The sequence below is a fragment of the Coprinopsis cinerea genome, assembly GCF_000182895.1.
Source record: "Coprinopsis cinerea okayama7#130 chromosome 9 map unlocalized cont3.9, whole genome shotgun sequence".
In the NCBI taxonomy this organism is placed as follows: Eukaryota; Fungi; Basidiomycota; class Agaricomycetes; order Agaricales; family Psathyrellaceae; genus Coprinopsis; species Coprinopsis cinerea.
In genome coordinates, this window is record NW_003307536.1 from 1,800,853 (window position 1) to 1,820,361 (window position 19,509).

General features: G+C 51.9%; 8 protein-coding genes across 8 annotated transcripts; 2 read left to right on the forward strand and 6 right to left on the reverse strand.

Annotated features, from left to right (window-relative positions):
• The first annotated feature begins 1,359 nt into the window (after positions 1-1,359).
• CC1G_03550 (hypothetical protein) lies at positions 1,360-2,810 on the forward strand. The gene is made up of 3 exons (XM_001832484.2): positions 1,360-1,690; positions 1,758-2,397; positions 2,528-2,810. Exons 2-3 carry the CDS (start codon positions 1,891-1,893, stop codon positions 2,699-2,701), a joined length of 681 nt encoding a protein of 226 aa, XP_001832536.2. The 5' UTR covers positions 1,360-1,690; positions 1,758-1,890; the 3' UTR covers positions 2,702-2,810.
• Positions 2,793-3,667, reverse strand: CC1G_03551 (hypothetical protein). The gene is made up of 3 exons (XM_001832485.2): positions 3,583-3,667; positions 3,406-3,533; positions 2,793-3,355 (listed from the first exon to the last, which is right to left on the reverse strand). Exons 1-3 carry the CDS (start codon positions 3,649-3,651, stop codon positions 3,265-3,267), a joined length of 288 nt encoding a protein of 95 aa, XP_001832537.1. The 5' UTR covers positions 3,652-3,667; the 3' UTR covers positions 2,793-3,264.
• A 140-nt stretch (positions 3,668-3,807) lies between these two features.
• Positions 3,808-5,988, forward strand: CC1G_03552 (Cas41p). Its single transcript, XM_001832486.2, has 6 exons — positions 3,808-3,854; positions 3,904-4,465; positions 4,516-4,686; positions 4,748-5,023; positions 5,275-5,341; positions 5,606-5,988. The coding sequence occupies exons 2-6, from the start codon at positions 3,980-3,982 to the stop codon at positions 5,659-5,661; spliced, it is 1,056 nt and encodes a 351-aa protein (XP_001832538.2). The 5' UTR covers positions 3,808-3,854; positions 3,904-3,979; the 3' UTR covers positions 5,662-5,988.
• Positions 5,989-7,368: 1,380 nt separating this feature from the next.
• Positions 7,369-9,980, reverse strand: CC1G_03553 (YagE family protein; the record flags this gene model as incomplete). The annotated part of the gene is made up of 4 exons (XM_001832487.2): positions 7,369-7,790; positions 7,847-7,892; positions 7,943-9,454; positions 9,504-9,980. The coding sequence occupies 4 exons, from the start codon at positions 9,978-9,980 to the stop codon at positions 7,369-7,371; spliced, it is 2,457 nt and encodes an 818-aa protein (XP_001832539.2).
• A 977-nt stretch (positions 9,981-10,957) lies between these two features.
• On the reverse strand, positions 10,958-12,633 carry CC1G_03554 (hypothetical protein; the record flags this gene model as incomplete). The annotated part of the gene is made up of 3 exons (XM_001832488.2): positions 12,329-12,633; positions 11,570-12,250; positions 10,958-11,506 (listed from the first exon to the last, which is right to left on the reverse strand). Exons 1-3 carry the CDS (start codon positions 12,584-12,586, stop codon positions 10,958-10,960), a joined length of 1,488 nt encoding a protein of 495 aa, XP_001832540.2. The 5' UTR covers positions 12,587-12,633.
• A 579-nt stretch (positions 12,634-13,212) lies between these two features.
• On the reverse strand, positions 13,213-14,819 carry CC1G_03555 (hypothetical protein; the record flags this gene model as incomplete). Its single annotated transcript, XM_001832489.1, has 3 exons — positions 13,213-13,761; positions 13,818-14,495; positions 14,586-14,819. The coding sequence occupies 3 exons, from the start codon at positions 14,817-14,819 to the stop codon at positions 13,213-13,215; spliced, it is 1,461 nt and encodes a 486-aa protein (XP_001832541.1).
• Positions 14,820-15,139: 320 nt separating this feature from the next.
• Positions 15,140-15,346, reverse strand: CC1G_15203 (hypothetical protein; the record flags this gene model as incomplete). Its single annotated transcript, XM_002910522.1, has 1 exon — positions 15,140-15,346. One exon carries the CDS (start codon positions 15,344-15,346, stop codon positions 15,140-15,142), a length of 207 nt encoding a protein of 68 aa, XP_002910568.1.
• A 547-nt stretch (positions 15,347-15,893) lies between these two features.
• On the reverse strand, positions 15,894-19,317 carry CC1G_03556 (hypothetical protein; the record flags this gene model as incomplete). Its single annotated transcript, XM_001832490.1, has 11 exons — positions 15,894-15,978; positions 16,044-16,453; positions 16,523-16,711; positions 16,808-17,400; positions 17,452-17,567; positions 17,624-17,700; positions 17,755-17,796; positions 17,853-17,926; positions 17,985-18,020; positions 18,080-18,200; positions 18,265-19,317. The coding sequence occupies 11 exons, from the start codon at positions 19,315-19,317 to the stop codon at positions 15,894-15,896; spliced, it is 2,796 nt and encodes a 931-aa protein (XP_001832542.1).
• Between the last annotated feature and the right edge of the window lie 192 nt (positions 19,318-19,509).

Genomic DNA, 19,509 nt, shown 5'->3' on the forward strand with positions numbered 1-19,509 from the left:
TGGTCTGCTTGTAGCACCTTTAACGAGCACTTTTTGCGACGCGGACTCTCAGGGATAGTACTAGTGTCCCGCATTGAGCGGAGGGACGTTCCAATAGACGTTTGTGTACCACCTAGTACACAGTCTGGTAGTTGTAGTCTACTTATCCTCGAGACATCAGGCAAGCATTCACGAAACAACGCCGCAAGGCCACCTCGGATGTCTACAAGATGCTGTTAAGGCTCTGTTAATCAGAAGTTTAGAAGCGTAACATCGATCAATGCACGAGTCAACCTACATGTAATTTGAGAGGGCTGGCTTCCTCCAAATTTAAACCGGTTAAACGCATCCTTTACCCTGTTTCCAAGCCTCTATAGCTGGAAATCTGATTCCAAGTACCGCAAAAGCTATGCCATGGGTGTTGACTCTCGAATTAGGGGCTTTTTAGGGGCCAACCTGGAGCGGATCAAAATTAGACGCCCGATGCTCAGTATAAAACTCGATTGGCACTCTCCCCCAGCGGCGATCTTCAACAAGTCACGAGTTGGTTTCTGCCCGTACAACCCGATCACCCCCTTCCGCCCACAATCGTCCTGACTATTCTTGGTCTTCTCGGCGCTCGTGTGACCCAGGTACATACCTGCGTGTGTGCGATCAGAGTTGGTCTGAGTACACAGCAGACCAAAAAATTAAGCGAGACGACCACCCTCCCAACCGCACTGGCGCTTGTGAGCCTTGTTGCCAATTCAAGTTGCTATCCAACAAGCCTCGCTCGGATAGTCCCATCCTTTTTTCCTCCCAACCGAGCGTATACGCAGCAGTCCGCAGCCTGAGTAGCGCGAGCGCCCCAGCTCCGAGAGCTAGCGCCTCACTTTGTCGGAAAGCACTCTTCCGCTAGGACTCAAGAGCTCCATTTCCGAAACTCTAAGCGCTTGTCGGCAAGCCGCCCAAGCCTCTTGGAGTCATGCTCGGCCCCGGGAGTGGGGGTAAGACTGTCCATGATCTGATAGCAATTCCCCCTTCCGATTCGACGCCATCTCATTTCATCCAACTTCCAATGTCCGAGATCGCCACACAAGGGGGAAACAGCGTGAATCTGCCAACGGTTCCCCGCTAATGTGAAGCGTCATGGGTTAGAAGGCGTTCTTAGTTACATATCCTCTGCGACCGCTAGCCACCTTTCAAGGACAGTATGCTGCGAATCGGACGAGACCTCCAAAGGGAACTTGTATAGTATCATAGTCGTCGTACAGGAGCGTTAACCCCATTATCAATCATCCCCCGGCCATCACTCACCCGGCGGAGGACCCAATATGCAATAATGACTAGGAGAGAAAACGCGGTTGCCCTCACACTCTCGGGTGATGACGACCCCTTCGGTACGTGGCTCTTCATGTTGCGGTCGTTTCAGTTTCAGGGCTATTCATGGTGATGGGGGGCTCCGGATGGCCGTATTAGCAGGCAATCGAGGCAAGACCTTGCGAGCACTAAGGCCGTTTAGAGCTGTAAGCTGAAGCGCCCCCTGGGATAGGTGTCCCCTGGGTGTGTACATCTGGACTCGATCATACTACACACCAATTTGGAGGGTGACAAGCCACTGCATTGAAGCAGTTCCGATTTCCTCTATTCATAGTTTGATCTCCGGGCTGACCCTCGAGAGCTCATATCAGGCGCGAAAAGAAAAAAAATACACCTTGGACGCACCCAATGTGTAAGTGAATTGATGGATGTAGAGATCTCAAGATCTAAACTGATTCCTACCCGCCCTACTCGAATAGTCTCTTTCGCCCGGTCCGAGAACTATAAAGCTGATAGCATTTGGTGCACGTCTTGCCCAGTTTTCTTCGACGCCTCAAACCCTCCCCCGTCTCCTAGTACCAAACCCTCCCGTCCTTACAACCAACTACGACCATGTCTGGCGATAATCCATTTGCTCAGTGGGGCGGCGAACGCGACCAGCCAAATCTCTCTCCTTCAATTTACGGAGCGCTGCCGTTAGGCCAATCGACGCCGGTCCCATACAACCTCCCCGGGCGATATGCGTCATCGAGCACTAACGCATCATCATCATCCGTGAACTCTGGCGGCAATTCACAACTTCAAATAATGTCTTTCCGATTCGTGTCTCCCGCGCGAACCATCTTGAATTCTACACTCATGGGTGCAGATGGAAAGAAGTACTTCACGATCGCGACCCATGCCATTGGGAACACGGTTGTTATCAATGAGCAGGCTGGCGGAAGCGGGGAGGCAGGAGGAAGCATTGAATGGCAGCGGTACCCCATCGTGTCTCTAATGGACATCGTGGCGCGGCAAACGGCGAAGCAGTGGCTAGCTCTGAGTGCCGACAAACGGTACCGGAGTATGACGCTGCGGGGCCAACAGTATAGTTGGGTTCCATCCACAGGCATGATATGCGTGAGTTTGGTTTCCTCCGTGGATGACGCTAATGGGATTAAGTGCTGATGTTCATCCTCTTTTGCCTTCTTCCGCCTGCGGGCAATTCCCACTCCATTTATGACCGCTGACGGGCTTCCTCGGGCCTCAGCTGTATACGTCTGGGCATAACCCATCGGAATTCGTTGCTCGGATCGTCCAAGGGAAGGAGGGTAGTGGTGTGATGGTCGCTCTAGACATAACAGCCAAGGCTGTACAGGCCGGATTGTTGGATGCTTGTGTGCTTGCGGCCGTTCTGTTCACCTCTGGCAGGAACATCGATTGATGGGAAGGAATAGAAGAGCAAGAGGTTGGATTGCGGACAACTGGGACTGACCTATCATCTATGTATCATAGATTTCTTATCAATGTAGCATGGCTTCTCCACGTTTCTCATTATTTTCGAGGCTGATGGACTATCAGAAGCGACGATATCGAGAAGATGGCAAAAATCCCTGTGAGAGGGGAGATTGGTATTGGTACGTGGGCTGGCCTTGTCGGCATACCATGGGATGTCCATGGGTGAGGGTTGAGACGAAGGATCGGATGTCTAATCCGATTGAAATTGCGCTGAACCGGTTCCAGAGGGAGAAGAGGGAACATACACAAATGGGCTATGATCGGAAACTGGTACGAGGCGACGAAAACAATGGCGAAATGACGGCGTCTCGTTTGGCTGTGACATCCAATGGAACAAGGCTTCCACGTTGCTTGATCGACTTGACCGGGTCGCTGAGAGGCCGGTTCGCTATGTGGGGATGGGATGGGTCCGCAATGGATGACGCGTGTCGGTCTCATCTTGCTGCTGCGATCCATGTCGAATCCAAGCGTTGTGCGGGCTGGTTTGTGCTAGTAGCGAATTGGAGGTATCGGTTCTGCACGTATTGTTGATAGATCAGTTGTTTTGTCGATTTCTTCGTCGAGTTCGCCGATGAGGATGCTGAAACAAAAGTTAAGCGATCACCACAGATTGGAGAAGGAAACACGCACATCATGTCGCCTTTTACGAGGTACAGCCCCAGAGGAATCTCTTCAACTCCTTCATCTGTGCTGAAGACGCGTTCCTTGGAATCTGAAAGTACAACGTTTGATTTTTGATCAAAGCCCGCCAACAAGCCCTAGATTCCAATGAATAGGTTGTGAATTGAAAAGAAGGAGAATACATACGACAATTACGCGACCATCCTGGAGAATAAGGACAACACGTCGGTCAACGTAGCCAGCAAGGCTAGACATTGGACTTGCGACGGTGGTGAAAGGACAAGGCCCAGCAACGATGGCCCGTGGCGCCGGATTCTGGCAGGGTCAATGTTGCACGTGCCTCACTTTAGGGCAAACATCGCCAATGATGCACGGCGAGACAACTCCATTTCATCCTTCCCCATTACTTCCACGACACCCGCCCTTTCTTTCTTCCTTTCATTTCTCTTCCAGTCGCTGTACGCTTCATCTTCAAGTCTATTCAATAAAAATCTAACAAATTCACAGCCTTATCACACCCGTTTACCTGTATTGACCCAGGCAAGGGAACCTTCATTACACCGTTCAAGAGAAATCAAGGGAAATGTCAGCGCATCCAATGAAGACGCTCAGAGATGATGAGAAACAGGCTGCAGAGTCGATGTTGGGCGGCAACAAGACCACTCTCTTCGACGCCGACAATGAGGCTGCCAACAGAGACACCCCGCTGCCGACCCCAGTCTCCAGCCAGGCACCGAGACCACAAAAGCCTAAGCTTTCTGCGGCCATGATCATCCCAGTATGGATCGCGTTAAGCTCATCGGTCATCATCTACAACAATTACCTCTACAACACCCTCAATTTCAAATATCCCGTCTTCCTCGTCACCTTCCACCTCGCCTTTGCAGCAGTCGGCACCCGCGTACTCCAGCGGACAACACATCTCGTTGATGGCGCGAAGGACATTCATATGAGCAAGGATATGTTCATGAAGTCAATCCTTCCCATTGGCCTTCTCTTCTCTGGCAGCCTTATCCTCAGTAACACTGCCTATCTGTACCTGAGCGTGGCTTACATTCAAATGCTCAAGGCGGGTTTACCGTTTAACCCCACTTGCTCGAATCTGACCCCGCTTTACAGGCCTTTACCCCAGTGGCAATCCTTCTCATTTCATGGGCGTTCCGACTCCAGGAACCAAACAAGAAACTTGCTATCATCGTGGTCCTGATTTCCACTGGTGTTGCACTTGCGTCCCACGGAGAGCTCAAATTTAACCTCTTTGGCTTCCTTACCCAAGCTGCAGCTGTCGGTGTAAGTGATTTCCGTCGTGCATCTCCTCGGTACACGCTAACGCCGCATTCCGCCCCGCTAGTTCGAGTCTTCCAGGCTAGTGATGATCCAAATCCTTCTCCACAATCTCAAGATGGATCCGCTTGTCTCTTTGCATTACTACGCCCCCGTCTGCGCCGTCATCACTGGTTTCTTCATCCCCTTCACTGAGGGTCTCGCACCATTCTACGAATTGAAGGAGCTCGGAGCCGCTATCTTGATCAGCAACGCCTCTGTCGCGTTCTTGCTCAACATCGCCGCTGTCTTCTTGGTCGGTGCTGCTAGCGGTCTTGTTCTCACCCTCGCTGGTGTCTTCAAGGTGAGTACATTGTCATCTGTCATCTCAATACACTTTTCGCCCTGCGGAAATTTCTACCATTGCGTAATTCTCTCAGTGGGCGCCACTGGCAAGGATACGTAACTGCCATTAGACTTGTTCCAATTTCTCATGCTTTTCAATTGTATTCAACTTCGTGAACGTGTGCTGACCACCTTGCTCTTTCCGTTCGTCCTTCCACCTCTCCACCTCCCACTTTTGGAAAACTGCTATCTTTCGGCCCCGTCCACCAGGATATTCTTCTCATTACTGGCTCCGTAATCATTTTTGGATCAACGGTCACACCACTGCAAGTATTTGGTGAGTCTTTCCGCCTTGAATTTTACACTCCCCCGTTCCATTGGAACAGTGCTGGCTTCCACATACCATGCATGTTTTCGGGCTCTTTTGCACCTTGACGAGATAGCTTGGTGTTTCACCTTGACTTGAAGCACTGAACCCACTTGATTCCCCGTTTTCGCCGCAGCTAAGATTGAAGCACCTTGCCTCTCTTCTCCTTTTCCATCCCATCCATGGTCACGGTTTTGTATTCGTTTGCTAACACAACTCTTTCTCTTGTCACAGGTTATTCCATCGCTCTCGGAGGATTGGTTCTCTTCAAGACATCCGGTGGGAAGTAAACCCCGCACCTCACACACATTCACGAGTCATTCCACCTTCACAAGACTCGGCTCCTACTCGAGCGGGTGCACCATCTCATGGACTAAAAAGCCTTCATTACATGGACCTTTCTTTTTACTTCCGACCTGATAAACCGAAAGAGCCTGGAATCGTATCTGTACAATCCGTCGTTGACCCCACCGTGGTATAATCCTTTTTCGAGCGCGTATATGTGCCTAGTAATGTCATGTCGTTTTTTCATCTTTTTTTCGATGTGTAGATTAACTTAGAGATTCTTTTTGTTTGTTTCGGTATTTGGGTTTCGTATTAATGACATTCATTCACGACATGCATTACAGTCTTGGAGATTCGGGGATGTAGGTTTTACAGGCGGCGATCAAGCTCAAGGTTGACCAGGCTTCAGGTTCGTTGAAGGAAAAGGACGACGGACGAGATGCAAGTCCGTCGTTTCACATCTATCGAGTGACAGCATTTGAAGATTTGAAAAGAAAGCAAATGACTCGGAGAATGTATGCAAGGGTCTACGAAAAGTCTACAAACAAGCGACTACTACAACAACAGGCCTCCTACGAAACAATCAACACATTGCTCTGCTTGTATACAAAAAAGAAATTGAAAGAACGAAGTGACAGTGAAAAAATTGAAATCTGGTGTGATAATGGTCCGTTATACGCGTCGGATCGGGCTGAAACTACCACGTCCACAAACGATCCGGGGTATACTAGTGCACTGGCATTTCCGGTAGTCCAAACACCATCTTTCTCTGGGCACACCGTGGATCCACCAGCAGCTAACAACACCCTTGCACCAGATCGGAGGGACCTATCAACCCTCCAGGACCCACCTACCCTAGCCAAGTCCAGTTAAAATCATTCCCCAGAAATGATGGATTGCCGCAAACACTGGTCTAGTCATCGAGAAAGCTCCCATCAAGCGTTCACGTTCACATTCACGACGAACTCGACTGCATGATCCGCTCCAAAGCTTCCAACGCCTCGGCTCTCGACAACTGTTGCTGTTGCTGCAGTTGTTGTGCGACAACTTGTGCACCGCTGCCTATCACAGTCGAGGTTGTGCGACTAGCCGTTTGAAGCGTGCTTGCTGAAGAAGAGGAAGAGAGTTTGTCCGAGATTCCGGAGATCAAGGACCATGATGATGATGCTGTCGAGGACTGCTTGCCCAGTGTTGCGTGTACCACGAGTCGAGCTAGGATTTCGCCCTAAGGTCGGATGAAAGGAAGAAAGAAGGAAGTGGTTAGTGAAAGATCGGAAAGATAGGATGAAACGCTGATGAAAACCGAACGAAGACTCACCAGTTCCACCACAATAGCGACGGCAATCAACCTATAGTAACGTCCATGCAAAGAGGCAGAAAAAAAGTGTGCGTTAGTAAAATTGTTGTCAATATGAAACGTTGATTGCACCGAAAGAGTTGAAAGGGATAGATATAAATTGTGATGCCGTGAAGCCCAGAAAAGATAGACAGAGCGAGTCGGACAAGAGACGACCACTCACCAGATGATGATTCGGGTGATACGATCCATAGCATTATTATTCAAATGATCATGGATTGCATCCAACTTGTGATCGGCGGATCCGAAAGGAAAGAGTAAGTACGTCAGTAACGCAATCCAGTCCAAATCAAAGGAGTAAAGAAACCCCAGGAAAACTGAACCAAACTCGAAACCAAACCGTTAAACGATTCGGTCAAGATGTAGAAAGAGTAGAAAGAAAGATACATGGCAAAAGGAGGTAGGTACTCACGAAATCACTCGCAACACCAAGCCTCTCATTCAGATTGTCAACCCGCGGGTCAATCTCCATATAATCTCTCACAGCATCATAAAGCTCCTTCAAACTCGACTCGCTCCAGAACAGCTCGGGGATATCAAGGACGTTCGAGACCAAGTTGACGTCGCGTCGTAGTTTGAAGAGGCGGCCTGTCAGTTTGAGAGCGTCGTGGCGCCGCAGTTGGAGGGAGCCTGATTCAGCCATTTGGCGGGGGATAGAGAGGGCCATTGGGGAAGTGAGGGTTTCGGCTGTGACGGCTTCGTATCGCGCGAGAAGGGTGGATTGTGCTAGACCGTGTGCGATGGCGAGTTTTAGGAGGTGAGAACGGGATTTGAGTGCTGAAAAAAACGAAAACTTCAGCACCGAATCGAATCCTATGGAACGAAGAACTCACTGAAAAAGTCATTGTAAATACGCGGATACGCGATCTGAGGGTCGTGCTATAACAGATGTGAGAAATGGTTCGAATTGATATGCAACAAGAACATACCGCAAAATGACATTCCTCAATCTCCCAATCATCTTCTTTCATCAAGCGCCGATAAGCGCCCGCTTGTTCAAGGTCATCCAGAATATCCCTCTCACCCCGCTCATCCAGCCCAAAGAAAACAACCACACCATACTCAAAGAACACCACCTCCGCCACATTATCCAACTCCCTCTCCCGCTCCCTTTCACGTTCCCTCTCCAAAGCACGCTCGTATTCCAACTGCCGCGCCCGCTCCCTCTCCTGCTCAAACTGGTACTCCGCGTCTTCCCTCTCCCTATCGTACGCCATCTGGGTTTCATAAGCCGACAAAACACCCCCGTGTTTATCTGCAGTCTGCGAGTTGTCGCCACTGCTAGAGCTATTCACGGCCGTGACGTTGTTACTAGTGTGCACCTGGGTCGACTCGGGCGACTGGCCATCGCTCTTGGCGAGGACCGCGGTTGCGGTCACATCACTCCCACTCCCGCTCCCATCCTTCTGGAGAGGCCGTAGCAGATCGCTCGTGGCCTGCCCCGCAGTGACCGAGCCCGTCTCTGTGAGCGTCGACTCTGTAACTGGGCGATCTCCGTGTAGTTGTCCGCTGTCCTCGCCATCCGCTTCAGTCGTTGCTCCATCCGTGTCCGTCTGTGTTCCCGTTGAGGTGGTAGCGGCCATGTTGAGACGCGAGCCTCTTTCCTCATTGGACGACGACAATCCTGATTTCGGGTTCCTAGGCCATGGGCCATAGACGCCAGGATCAGTGAACGCACCGGGGTCGTCAGTCTCGAGGCCAGAGTCTAGGGCACTACTGCTAAGACTCGTGTCAACCGTTGGATTGTGCAACGAAGTCTCATCCGAAGCAGCTATTGACCGATCACCTTCAAGATGGTCGTCTAGCTGCCCTCGGCTGGCAGCGGCGGCCTCTACGAACGACTCGGAGGTCGGAAGTATCACTTGCGTGACGTTCTCTCCTCCTCCTCCAAGCTCGGAATGGAATGGTCCGGATAATTCTCGTAGGGTCTTGGGCGATGATGCCTCGCTTGAGGATGGATATGGGTTGTATTCGGGCTGGAAGGTGGAGGCGGACTGGTCGAAACGGGAAGAGGATTGTTTCTTCAGCATCTCCGCTTCGAGATGAGCGGTTGATTCGTAGCTGCTGGGATCCACTGGTGCGAAGGAGTCGCTCGTGACATAGCCGTCCGCACCTCTGACTTCCTCCACAGACGCAGGACGAACAAGACCAGGTAACGTAGACCCGAGATCTCCAGGTCCATCCGTGGCGTCTGTCGTAATTAGCTGGGTGTCGGACAGGGAATGTAGAGGGCGTTCCGAATGGTGCATTTCCAAGTTGGACCCATGCTGTTGAGATTGGAAATAAGGATCGTGGTAGCCGTCTTCTTCGGTTTCTTCCAACGCTCCCAAGAGGTCCTTCTGACGGTTGAGAGGGCTGGACTCTTTCAGTATGGAAGGTGCAGCTCCTGAGCGGACGTTAATTTGAGGACCATATCCAGGGAGAAGAGGCAGGTGGTACATCTGGAAATGGTTAGGAGATAATTAAACCGAACAAGACATTGACACTCACAGCATAGAGCGCCTCGTCAAATATCCGTGGCTGAACGTTATGCTCCCGTTTCAAGAACCCAGCCAACGACTTCATCCTGAGCCCTTCAGCAACACAGTACGCGGTGATACGCTTGAGACCGGCTTTCTTCCTCTCCTCCTTGGTCATACGTTCAGCAGCACTCTTGTACTCCCGAACGCGCTTCATAGGGCGGGGTTCTTCGACGGCGCGACCCTTGCCCTCCTCCTCACTCCCAACTTCCTCCGTCCCCCGCGCCGCTCGTTCCATATGAGCACGTTCAATCCTCCCTTTCGTCGGCACCCTAGGCGGTAACGGGTGCGGCAAGCGACTCCTGGTGATAGCAACCCGAGGTAAGGCCTCCTCATCCGACGTCTCAGGTTCTTCATCAAGCAGCGGTTTAGTCTGCGGCGCAGACGGTAGCACGACGAGCTTTTGCGACGTTTTGGTGGTCCGCTTGGGCTTGGGGAGAGGCGCCATAATCGACTTGTTGGTGGGGCCTGTTGTGCTACCCCCGTGCGTCCCCCCTGCGCCTCCTCCTCCACCGCCTCCGCCTCCGCTCCCTGTTCCTGAGAGACCTGACGAGGTGGTTACTGGTAGTAGGAACGACCTTGTTTGGCGGAACGAGCTGGACGAGGGCAGCATTGCGGCACCGCTGGATGAATGCTTAGAGGACTGTGGTCTTCTCAGACTTGCTCCACCTGTCGCCAAATCTAGAGCTTCCCCACTGGTAATCTTCGACCGCCTCCGTGAAGCATGGGTGGTACCGCCAAATGACCTCGTTCGTGCGGCTATGGGCCGTGTGCTAGACAAAACTGGTGCGTCGTCTGTGTTCAACTGTTCTGTGCCCATTTGGGATGTCGCTGTCGTTGAGGTTGCTAGTCCTGGGCTGGACACTGAAGGGGACGCCAGACGACCAATTCCGACGCCTGGGGGCCGGTGGGATCCTGAGCTCCTGCGGGGGACTTGAAGGTGTGGAACACTATCGCGGTGGTCTCGTCGACCACGGTTCAAATTCGACATGCTGGTTCCAGTGTTTATTGAAATTTTCTAGTGCATTCGTCAGTTCACCACAAAACCCAGAGTTCGTGGTGATCCTTGCTCACCGTTCCTGTCGTCGTCGAGGTCGTCGTCGAGGATGAGAGCAGACCAGGTCAGTCGATGATGACGACAACGAGCGTGGGCTCACTTTGTCGTACGGGAGCTTGGCAGATGGCGTCAAGCGCCGATCGGGTGATGCAGAAAGAGGAAGGCATACCCCTATTTCAGCGCAGGGGCAGAGCCCAACCACTATGTACTAAGTAGCAGCCCCTTAGCCTATTTATATCACTGGCACGGGACATCCTACACTCGTGTAGATCATACCCTGACACTAAATCCTTTACACCTAGATATACAGACTAATTCCACCTAAATCTCTGGATAGCATCCTCCTACAAATCTACAAAAATACAACCTCAACCCTGGAACCTCTCAATCAACTTTTCCACCTCAGTCCTCAACCTCTCCCCCCTCCTCCTATTCGCTACAACAGTAATAACAAGATCCCCATCCGTCAAGCGCCCAGCAATCCCAACCATATTCACCAACTTGAGCTGCGCATTCGGCCACATCCTATAATACCCAACAACCCTTCCGCCTCCAGCTCCACTCCAATCCATATCAGTAAACCGGGCAATAGAGACGTTCGAAACGGATAATGACTCTTGGGCGATCGAGTGCTCGGGGATGACGGCGCCCACTTTCTTCTTGTCGGCCGTGTCAAGGAGGTTCCAGAGGGCTACGGCGTCGGGGACCCTCGAGCCTGCGCGGCTCTTGGCGAATATCAGGGCTAGTTCGTGGATCGGGAGTTTGGCGACGTCACCAAAGGTGAGCATGGGGAGGGGGATTCCGGTGTACGCGTTGTGGGGGTACAGAGCGAGCTCGTCGCTCCATTCTGAGCGGAAAGAAGCGATGTTGTTCAGGCCTAGGGTTCGGCGGGGGGAACTTCCGAATCCAAGGAGGGACTGGAATGGAAGTAGACGAGAACTTGAGCTCTGGTTACGTTTAAACACAGTGGACGAACATACCTTGATCACCCATGCAGAAATAACATCCCCACTCGTCAACCGAACATCCTTAACACCAGACTCCTCCAACTCCTTCCTCGTCTTCTCAACCAAGCCCGTATGCACTTTATAGGGCAGAATAATCTTATAATCCCCAATCCCATACCTCCACTTCTGCCAGAGATGGAAACACAGGAAGCAAATAATGCCCCACGCACCCACACACGCAAAATTATTCCACTCTGGCAACTTCCCACCAGACTTGGCCTTGGCCTCCCTCGCCGCCTCCTCAACCACTTTCTCAACCGGGTTCTCGTTCTTGCCAGGCTTAGGCAGCGGCGGCGCCTCCCACTCCCTCCCCAACAACTCCGCCTGCAGCGCCTTGGTAAGAATCGCAAACCCAAGTCCATCAAACACCCCATGGCTGTAGTGCACACCGATACATGAATACTCTGCGCCTTCCTGCTTGAAGTGGGTGATGTGCCAGTGCGTAAGAGGGGCGTCCGCGTCCGAGAAGGACTGCAGGTCGCCCAGCGGCATCCTTTCGGGCGCGATGAAGAGGTGCTCGGGGAGGTACTCGCTGAAAGCCGGAAGCGGGATTTTGGTGTAATGCGAGAGTGGCACGTCCGACGTCGTCGATGTTAGGCCATAAGCCTTGTATCCAGCTGGGAGTTCACCCAATGGAATACGAAGTTGGAACCTCTATCAAACAAACCAGTGTGGTCAGCTCAGCTCAGCTCTGGTGCGCCACAACGACAATTGAAAGAGGAAGAAACGCACCTTTCTAGGAACCAATACCTCGACTCTAGCAGCCAACATAGGCCACTTGGCTACAATCCGATCCAAGGCACATCTCAACTTCTCAACATCCAACAGCCCCTCCACAACCCACGACTTGCCCAACGCCGAGCTTTCCGCCATTTTGTCGAAAAGGGTGAGAGGGTAGAGCGCGACATTCTGCGGTGCAGATTCAGCAACTGCTGTGGCTGCTTTGCCTTCGGCTGAACCGCCCGCGACTGGAGTTCCTTTGGGTCCCATGGTCTCGTTGTTGAACGCGCTGGGTAGTCGAACGCGCTGGTTGTTGTGGGGTGATGGTTCGAGTTTTAGGTCGTGGAAACCTTGGTGGGCTTAAATGGGCGAGGCAAAACGTCTGCAAGGAGCTTCAAATTCCGACGAGCGCTGACATATCAGCTTCTCGAGAAGTTTAATCGGAAAGGGTTTGATGGATTCATGGGCGTCGCGTTTCAGCTGGTTTCCCTTTGGATCGGGAGGGCAGTTGAAAAGTTTTCTGTCGAGTTACGAGCTAGGGGGACTCGAAAGGGCCTACAAGGATTATAGGGAGGTGGTGACATTGCCTTGACGTGATTCTGAAGGGGAGCAGCAAGCAAGTGGACGAGGATAAACCGGGCTGTGCAGCGCCCATGCAGATGGGCAAGTTGATCGCTTGATGAGATCATTTATGATCTCGTATTGTCTTGGCAAGGCGTGGTTAAGCGCCCAACGCCTTGCTGCAGGCAAGACAAATGATAGCGAGAATTCTTAAGTTGTCGGTTGCTTTCCAAATCTTTAGCAGTAGGGGAGAATACCAACTGGCATCGCGCATCTCTTACTATAGTCTAGTCGCGCAAACACACCAATACCCTAATCTAATCTAACCCAACACACTACCTAAACCTCTCCTCCAACTTCCGATACTCCCTCTCAAGACTCTCCATCCTCCTCCTATTAAGCAAAAGATTAACCACCAAATCCCCATTCTCCAACCTCCCATTAATATTCACAATATTCGCAACCTTGATCGCATTAGGGAACAACTTGTAATGCGTCAACGTCGCACCCCCACCCGCAGCGGACCAATCCAACGCAGCCACACGCGCCATCGACACATTCGACATCGTCACCGTCTCGTCCGTCCTCGAATCAATGGGGAGAAGACCGCCCGTAGGCCACGCCGCGTCGGCCTCTGCGAGCCTCTTGTAGAATAATGCCCCTTCTTCTGCTTTGGAACCTTTGGTCTTGGCTTTGGCGAGGGAGACGGAGAGTTCGTGTAGTGGACGAATCGTCACTTCGTGCACTGTGAAGGTTGGGTAGCGCAGTCCGCCCAGACAGTTGTGTGGGTAGAGCGCGAGTTCTCCGTTCCATTCAGACCGGAGCGAGACCATGCTGTTCAACCCGATAGTTCGATTCGGCTTGGTGCCATCCTTGTATATCGACTAAAAGAACATTTCTGGTCAATGACAGAATCTAAAATCCCGGCTAACCAACTCACCTGCACCAACCAAGCAAACAAAATATCCCCACTCGTCGGTCTCACATCCGTCCACCCAGCCTCCTCCGCTTCCCTCCTCGTCTCCTCCGCAAGCTTCATATGCACATTATACGGAATAACCAAATTCCACTCCCCATACCCATTCACCCACCGATCCCACAAACTCCCAAAAACAAACACCAAAATCCCCCACAACCCAACCGCACTAAAATTGTACAACGGCTCCAGCACCTTCTGGCTCTCGCCCACCTTGCGAACCTCTTCCTCGACCAACGTCTTGTACCGATTCTCGTTGAGGCCGGGTGTGGGGAGCGGCGGGGCGTCCCACTCTTTCCCTGCGAGCTCAGCTACAACGGCATGAATCAACAACGCGAACCCGACCCCATCATGGACCCCATGCGAATAATGAATATTGATGATCGAGTACTCTTCTCCGGGGTGCTTAAAGTGGGTGATATGCCAATGCGTGAGCGGCGCGCGGTGCTTCGCGTACCCCTCGAATCCAGTTATCTTGAGCCTTTCTGCTGGGGTGAAAAGGTGCACAGGGGGGTACTCGGTGATCGCGGGCAGAGGGAGTTGGACATAGTGCGAAAGCGGTAGCGGCGATTCTGTGACTGAGAATCCGTACGGCTCGTACCCAGCAGGTAGGTCACCCAGAGGTACTCTTATTTGGTATCTCTGTAAAAAAGGGGGTAAGGGGTAGGGAGAGGATTAGCAACGGGTTTCACGGTGTACCACACGGGTGTAAAGATAGAACTGAATACACACCTTTTTGCCTGTAACCTCAACGCGACCGCCCAACGCAGGCCACTTTTTCACAACCCTATCCAACGCACTCCTAACCTTGCCAGCATCAAGGATCCCCTCCACAATCCACGCCTTGCCCATATTCCCTCCCTCCGACATATTGTCGCATAGCGTCAGAGGGTACCACGCCCACTCCGTGTTCTGCTCTTGATTTGTGGGCGACGTCTGCGTCTGCGCTTTCGAATCTTCCACCATGTCCAAATCGATTTTTCAGAGTGTACTGACGTGCCTGCGTGTGTTGGGTACCAGACGTTGCCAGTATATCTTGCTAGTGTTCCAAAGGTCGTGTCGCGATAATCAACGGCCGGGGCAGTAACAATCCTCCATCCACCCAAATCCGACCCCTACTTATCCTCTTCTGCTGGCATCCCAACACATGGAGATAAGGCGAGGAAAAACTTTCCGAATACACAAGGCTCCGAAGAAGCAGCACCTTGTATGTAAGTATGTAGCAGCGCTTCTAATGTTGCCATGTTCCCATCGGCAAATGACTGAAACGCGTGGGTTCCTGCTACTTAGAGGGCGCGTAGGCCTGTCCCATGGGTGTGCTGGCTGTCGGGGTCTGGCCTTTGGACAAAGTTCGTTGGAGCAGAGTCGAAGGAAAGGAAGAGAAGGCCATCATCGATCTGCGCGATGAACCAGTTAACATCCTCCAACAACTCTAGCAAAACACTCTCATTCTCCTCTCTCGTCCTATCGTACGATTGCCGTCGCCAACCCATCGGAGGAAATCCATACCCGCTCACGTAAAACCACTCTGCAAGCACAATCAAGTTAAGTCTTTTGTTACAGCACGAAGTTGCACACCTCTGTTGTTATTACCTCGGAGTCAGATAAAAGACTTGAAGTTTGGAGAACACGCAAGATTTCTCCATGCTCGTCGCGCGAGAAGCCAAACCCCGAATCACCCGACGCGTGCCAACAACCTGCCAATCAAGGCACGGATCAATCCCCGAGATGCTGAGCGCGTCATCAGAATGACGAAGCAACCCGCACTCCGTAGCTTGCGCACTGTGCAGCGACTTCGAACTTATCAATTCCCATCCAAACTACACTCCAAGGAGGATGAACGTTAAAGTAATAACCTGCCTGCGAGAACCGAGAACACTGTATATACACGTAAAATTTACCAAAAACTAACCTACTGATAAGTGAACCTACAAGGCTAATTACCAGCGTCCAAGAAAGACACAAGGAATCATAACAGTCCAAGAACAACCCAAAACTCATATCTACACCCTCTCCATCCCTGTCGCGACACACTTCCCCTTACTTCCTCTTCATAGCCTCACCAAGCCCCACAGGAACACTGATCAAAAACCAATCCTCATCTCTAACATCCTCAATTTGATGTCTAGAAAAAGTAGCAGATGATCAGCTCCGGGTTCCCGACAAGTAAAAGTAAATGTGACAAAGTACTTGGCTTTCAAATGCGATCTCAACCCATCAAACGAACACAACACCGAGGGCTTGGGGAGGTCAGAGTCCACATTCGACTGGGGCGCAGCCGAGGTCCCCGCAGTCGCATTCGCATCTCCTTGTCCCTCCTGTTCCTGCGATTGACCTAGCTCCTCCCCTTGCACCGCTCCCTGCTCCTCCCTCTCCCGCTCCCGCGCCTCCCGCTTCACCCTACACTCCTCAACCAACTTCCCATAACAATACCGACACCCATAAACCTTCGCATCCCTCGCCTCCTTCATCTTCTGACCCGACTTCAAAAGATGCCTGGTATACCCCGCTTGGAAGGGGTACCTCCCCACCAAATCGGTGGACGGAATTCCATTGGAGATGTAGAACTCCATCTTGTCGTGGCGGTGTGAATGTCCAATCTACATGTTATGAAGGTGAGGAGGTGAGCAGGGCACTTGAACGGGAGGGACAGTGTGGAAAAAACGCACGAGGTTCTTGAATTTCATAACGATAGGTGTAGGACACGACGTACACACGACAGAATGGCTGTCGCCCAACCGTTCAAGAATACCCGCTACACCGTTATACTTCTCCTCCAACTGGTACAGCGGAACAAACATGGACGTAGTGGCCAAAGGACGAAGCTTCTCAAGGAAACTAGTAATCGCAGCGCTTGCCTACCCAACCACCCAAAACAAAAACAGAAAATCAAACAAAAAAGGATCAGACACTGCAACAAACCCACCCAAAAAAAAAGAGAATCCAAAACACACCTTGACATCCTTCTCAAAATTCTCTGCACTCCACTTCCACCCCCGATTCTTCTTCTTGGGCGGCGCACCAGCCTTGGAACAATCATGCGCACAAGCACCCGCAAAATCAAAACACCCATCCTCCTCATACCTCTCACCCAACACCGTACACCGCTTACACCGATACCGCACATTAACCCTCTCAACAGGATGCAAATCCGTCTTGTTCACACTCTTCCAACGCTTCTCCAATGGTGATAAACCGATCTGCGTGCCGAGGTCGGTTCGCGCCTTGTTCACCCAAGTGGTGATTTGGGTTCTGAGCATGTTGGAGAGCACTTTGTCGTTCTTGAGCGACTTGCTGACCTCGTTGGCAGGGGTGGTGGAGGCCTCGTCGTCCTGGAGCATCGCGATAACAGGGAGCGTGCGGAATGCGGTCAACGCGGGCAGAATGGGTATGGCATCCTTGTTCCGTGAGGACTTGAGATAGTTATAGTGGTTGATGATCTGCTTTCGCGTTTCCTGGTAGCGCATCTCGTGAGTGCGCCGGTCGATCTTGTCCAAGAGGCGAGCCAGTTGCCCTTGAATCTTTGTCGAAAGTACGGCGTTGACATCTATCATCAAGTCGTCAGCAAATCGAACGCTCTAGTAGGTGGACGCGCTACCTTCTAATCTGACTTCCTCAAAGACATGGCACTTCTGACGATGGTAAGGACCATAGTCGGTGCAGTTCATCATCTGCTCAAAGTCCCAACCCATTCGCTCCGCGATGGCTTTTCCACTATCGTAGCAAAACGGTTAGGCGGCAAAGCCCTTTGGGACAAACACCACACGTACAGCTCGGTATTCCTCTCCTTCACCTCGTAGTACGTGGATCTAACCTTGCGACGCCACTTGATGATTTCCCTACAAAGCTGGTAGACGGTGATTAAACTTTCTACGTCAGGAGGCTGTCACGAGCCACTTACCCCCATCCATTTCATCTGCTTAACCTTGAACCTGTCGAGTTTCTGAACGAGAGAGCTACAATCAGCTTCAAAGCACACCACGATAATGGTTCACGTACCTCGCGGAAGTCCGGCTTATCCCTCTGCTCGACCAAGAAAGCCCTGACTTCCTCAGGGACCTCTTTACGAGTGACTGGAACACCCTATATTTCAGAACTCGACACATTCGATAGACCTCGAAGTTCACTCACGTAGGGCAGTATGAGACGAAGCACCTCCACGGTTGACTGCAATGCCGAATTAGGGATCAATGTTCAACAGAACCAGTCGTAGCAGACAAACTCACAAAGCTGACTATCCTCCAACGTAGGCAAAAGTTGAGAATACGAGGTAAGCTGATTCGCGCGTACAACCGAATCCCTAGTTTCCAAGTATCTCGCATTGAGGAATCGCGTTTCACACTCGGGCTGCCAAATTGTGTCAGTAATCAATAATCATCCTGACCAAATCAAATCAGCACTGCGCACGCACCTTCTTGCACAACATAATCCTCAAGGCATACGACGTAAAATTCTTCTCCGTCTCCTCCCCGCACATCTCGCACTTGCCACCACCAAAGACAAACTTGGCATAGCTAGCTTCACTCGCAAAGATACGCCCAAAGCCGTATTGGTGGTAATCGGGAGGAGGTAATGGGACGTTGTTCTCCCGTACGTACTTCCAGACGTAGGTAGCTTCAGGCTGGAGGAGGGTGTGGCAGAAGTGTTTGCAGGTTGAGGCCAAGGACAAGACGGCCTTGGAGGACTTGGTGTAGAGGAGGATTTCGGCAAGGATTTCGAAAGGAACGGAGTAGATAGTCGTTGGTGCTTGAGGGGTCTGGCCCCTTACAGCAGGAGGTGCGACAGTCGATTCGGAATGCTGTTCCGTCTCTTCAATAGTCTGTTCTTGCTTTTGTCGTTTATTGTCTTGGTCACCAGCTGGAGCTTCAGGAGCGGGAGGATCGCTCTCCTCCGCTCTCTTTCGCTTCCCGGCTCTTGAAGTCCTCGCTGCCTGCTCGTCCTGAGATGTCGGCTGTTCACGAACAGGCTCGCCAGCTGTCTTGCGTTTCTTGGCTGGAGTGGGAGCAACCTTAACAGGCTCTTTGCCTTTGCCTTTGGACGGCGAAGCGTCGGTTGATTTCGAGGTCGTGGCCTCCTCGTCAGCAGGGCTAGCTGCGCGTTTCCTCTTGGCCGGGGTAGAAGGAGCACCGACTTTGGAAGAGGAGGCTTCAGAAGCAGCAAGGCGGCGGCTTCGACGTGGTTCAGGGGCGGGTTCTTGGTTGGCTGAGGCGGTCGCTTCTTCATTGACATCAACCGCAGTGCTTTCCACACCACCTTGCTGAGCCTGCGTAGATGTCGACGCAGCAGCGGCAGGCCCGTCGGTGAGGGTCGCGCTTTCACTCGCTCCTTCCTCCACGCGAGCTTTCTTGAGAGGCGAAGAACGGCGCGTCGTAAGAACCTCCGCTGGCGATGCACTCGTGCTGGCTTCAGGCGGTGGGCTGACAGGTCGCTGCCGCTTCCGACTGGTCGATGGTGACTTTGCCATGTTCTACTCTTTGAAGAATCGGCTTCAATAACAAAGGCGAATGGGATCAAGATCAAAAGTTCCTGGATGTGCGCTTATTAGGGGGCCAAATAGGCTACATAGGAATTGATGGCCAGGCGTACATACCGGTATTAAGTCAAGTAGGGATCGCTTTGAGCAGATTTCTGGGTAAGAATGTGGTAGAGTCGACCA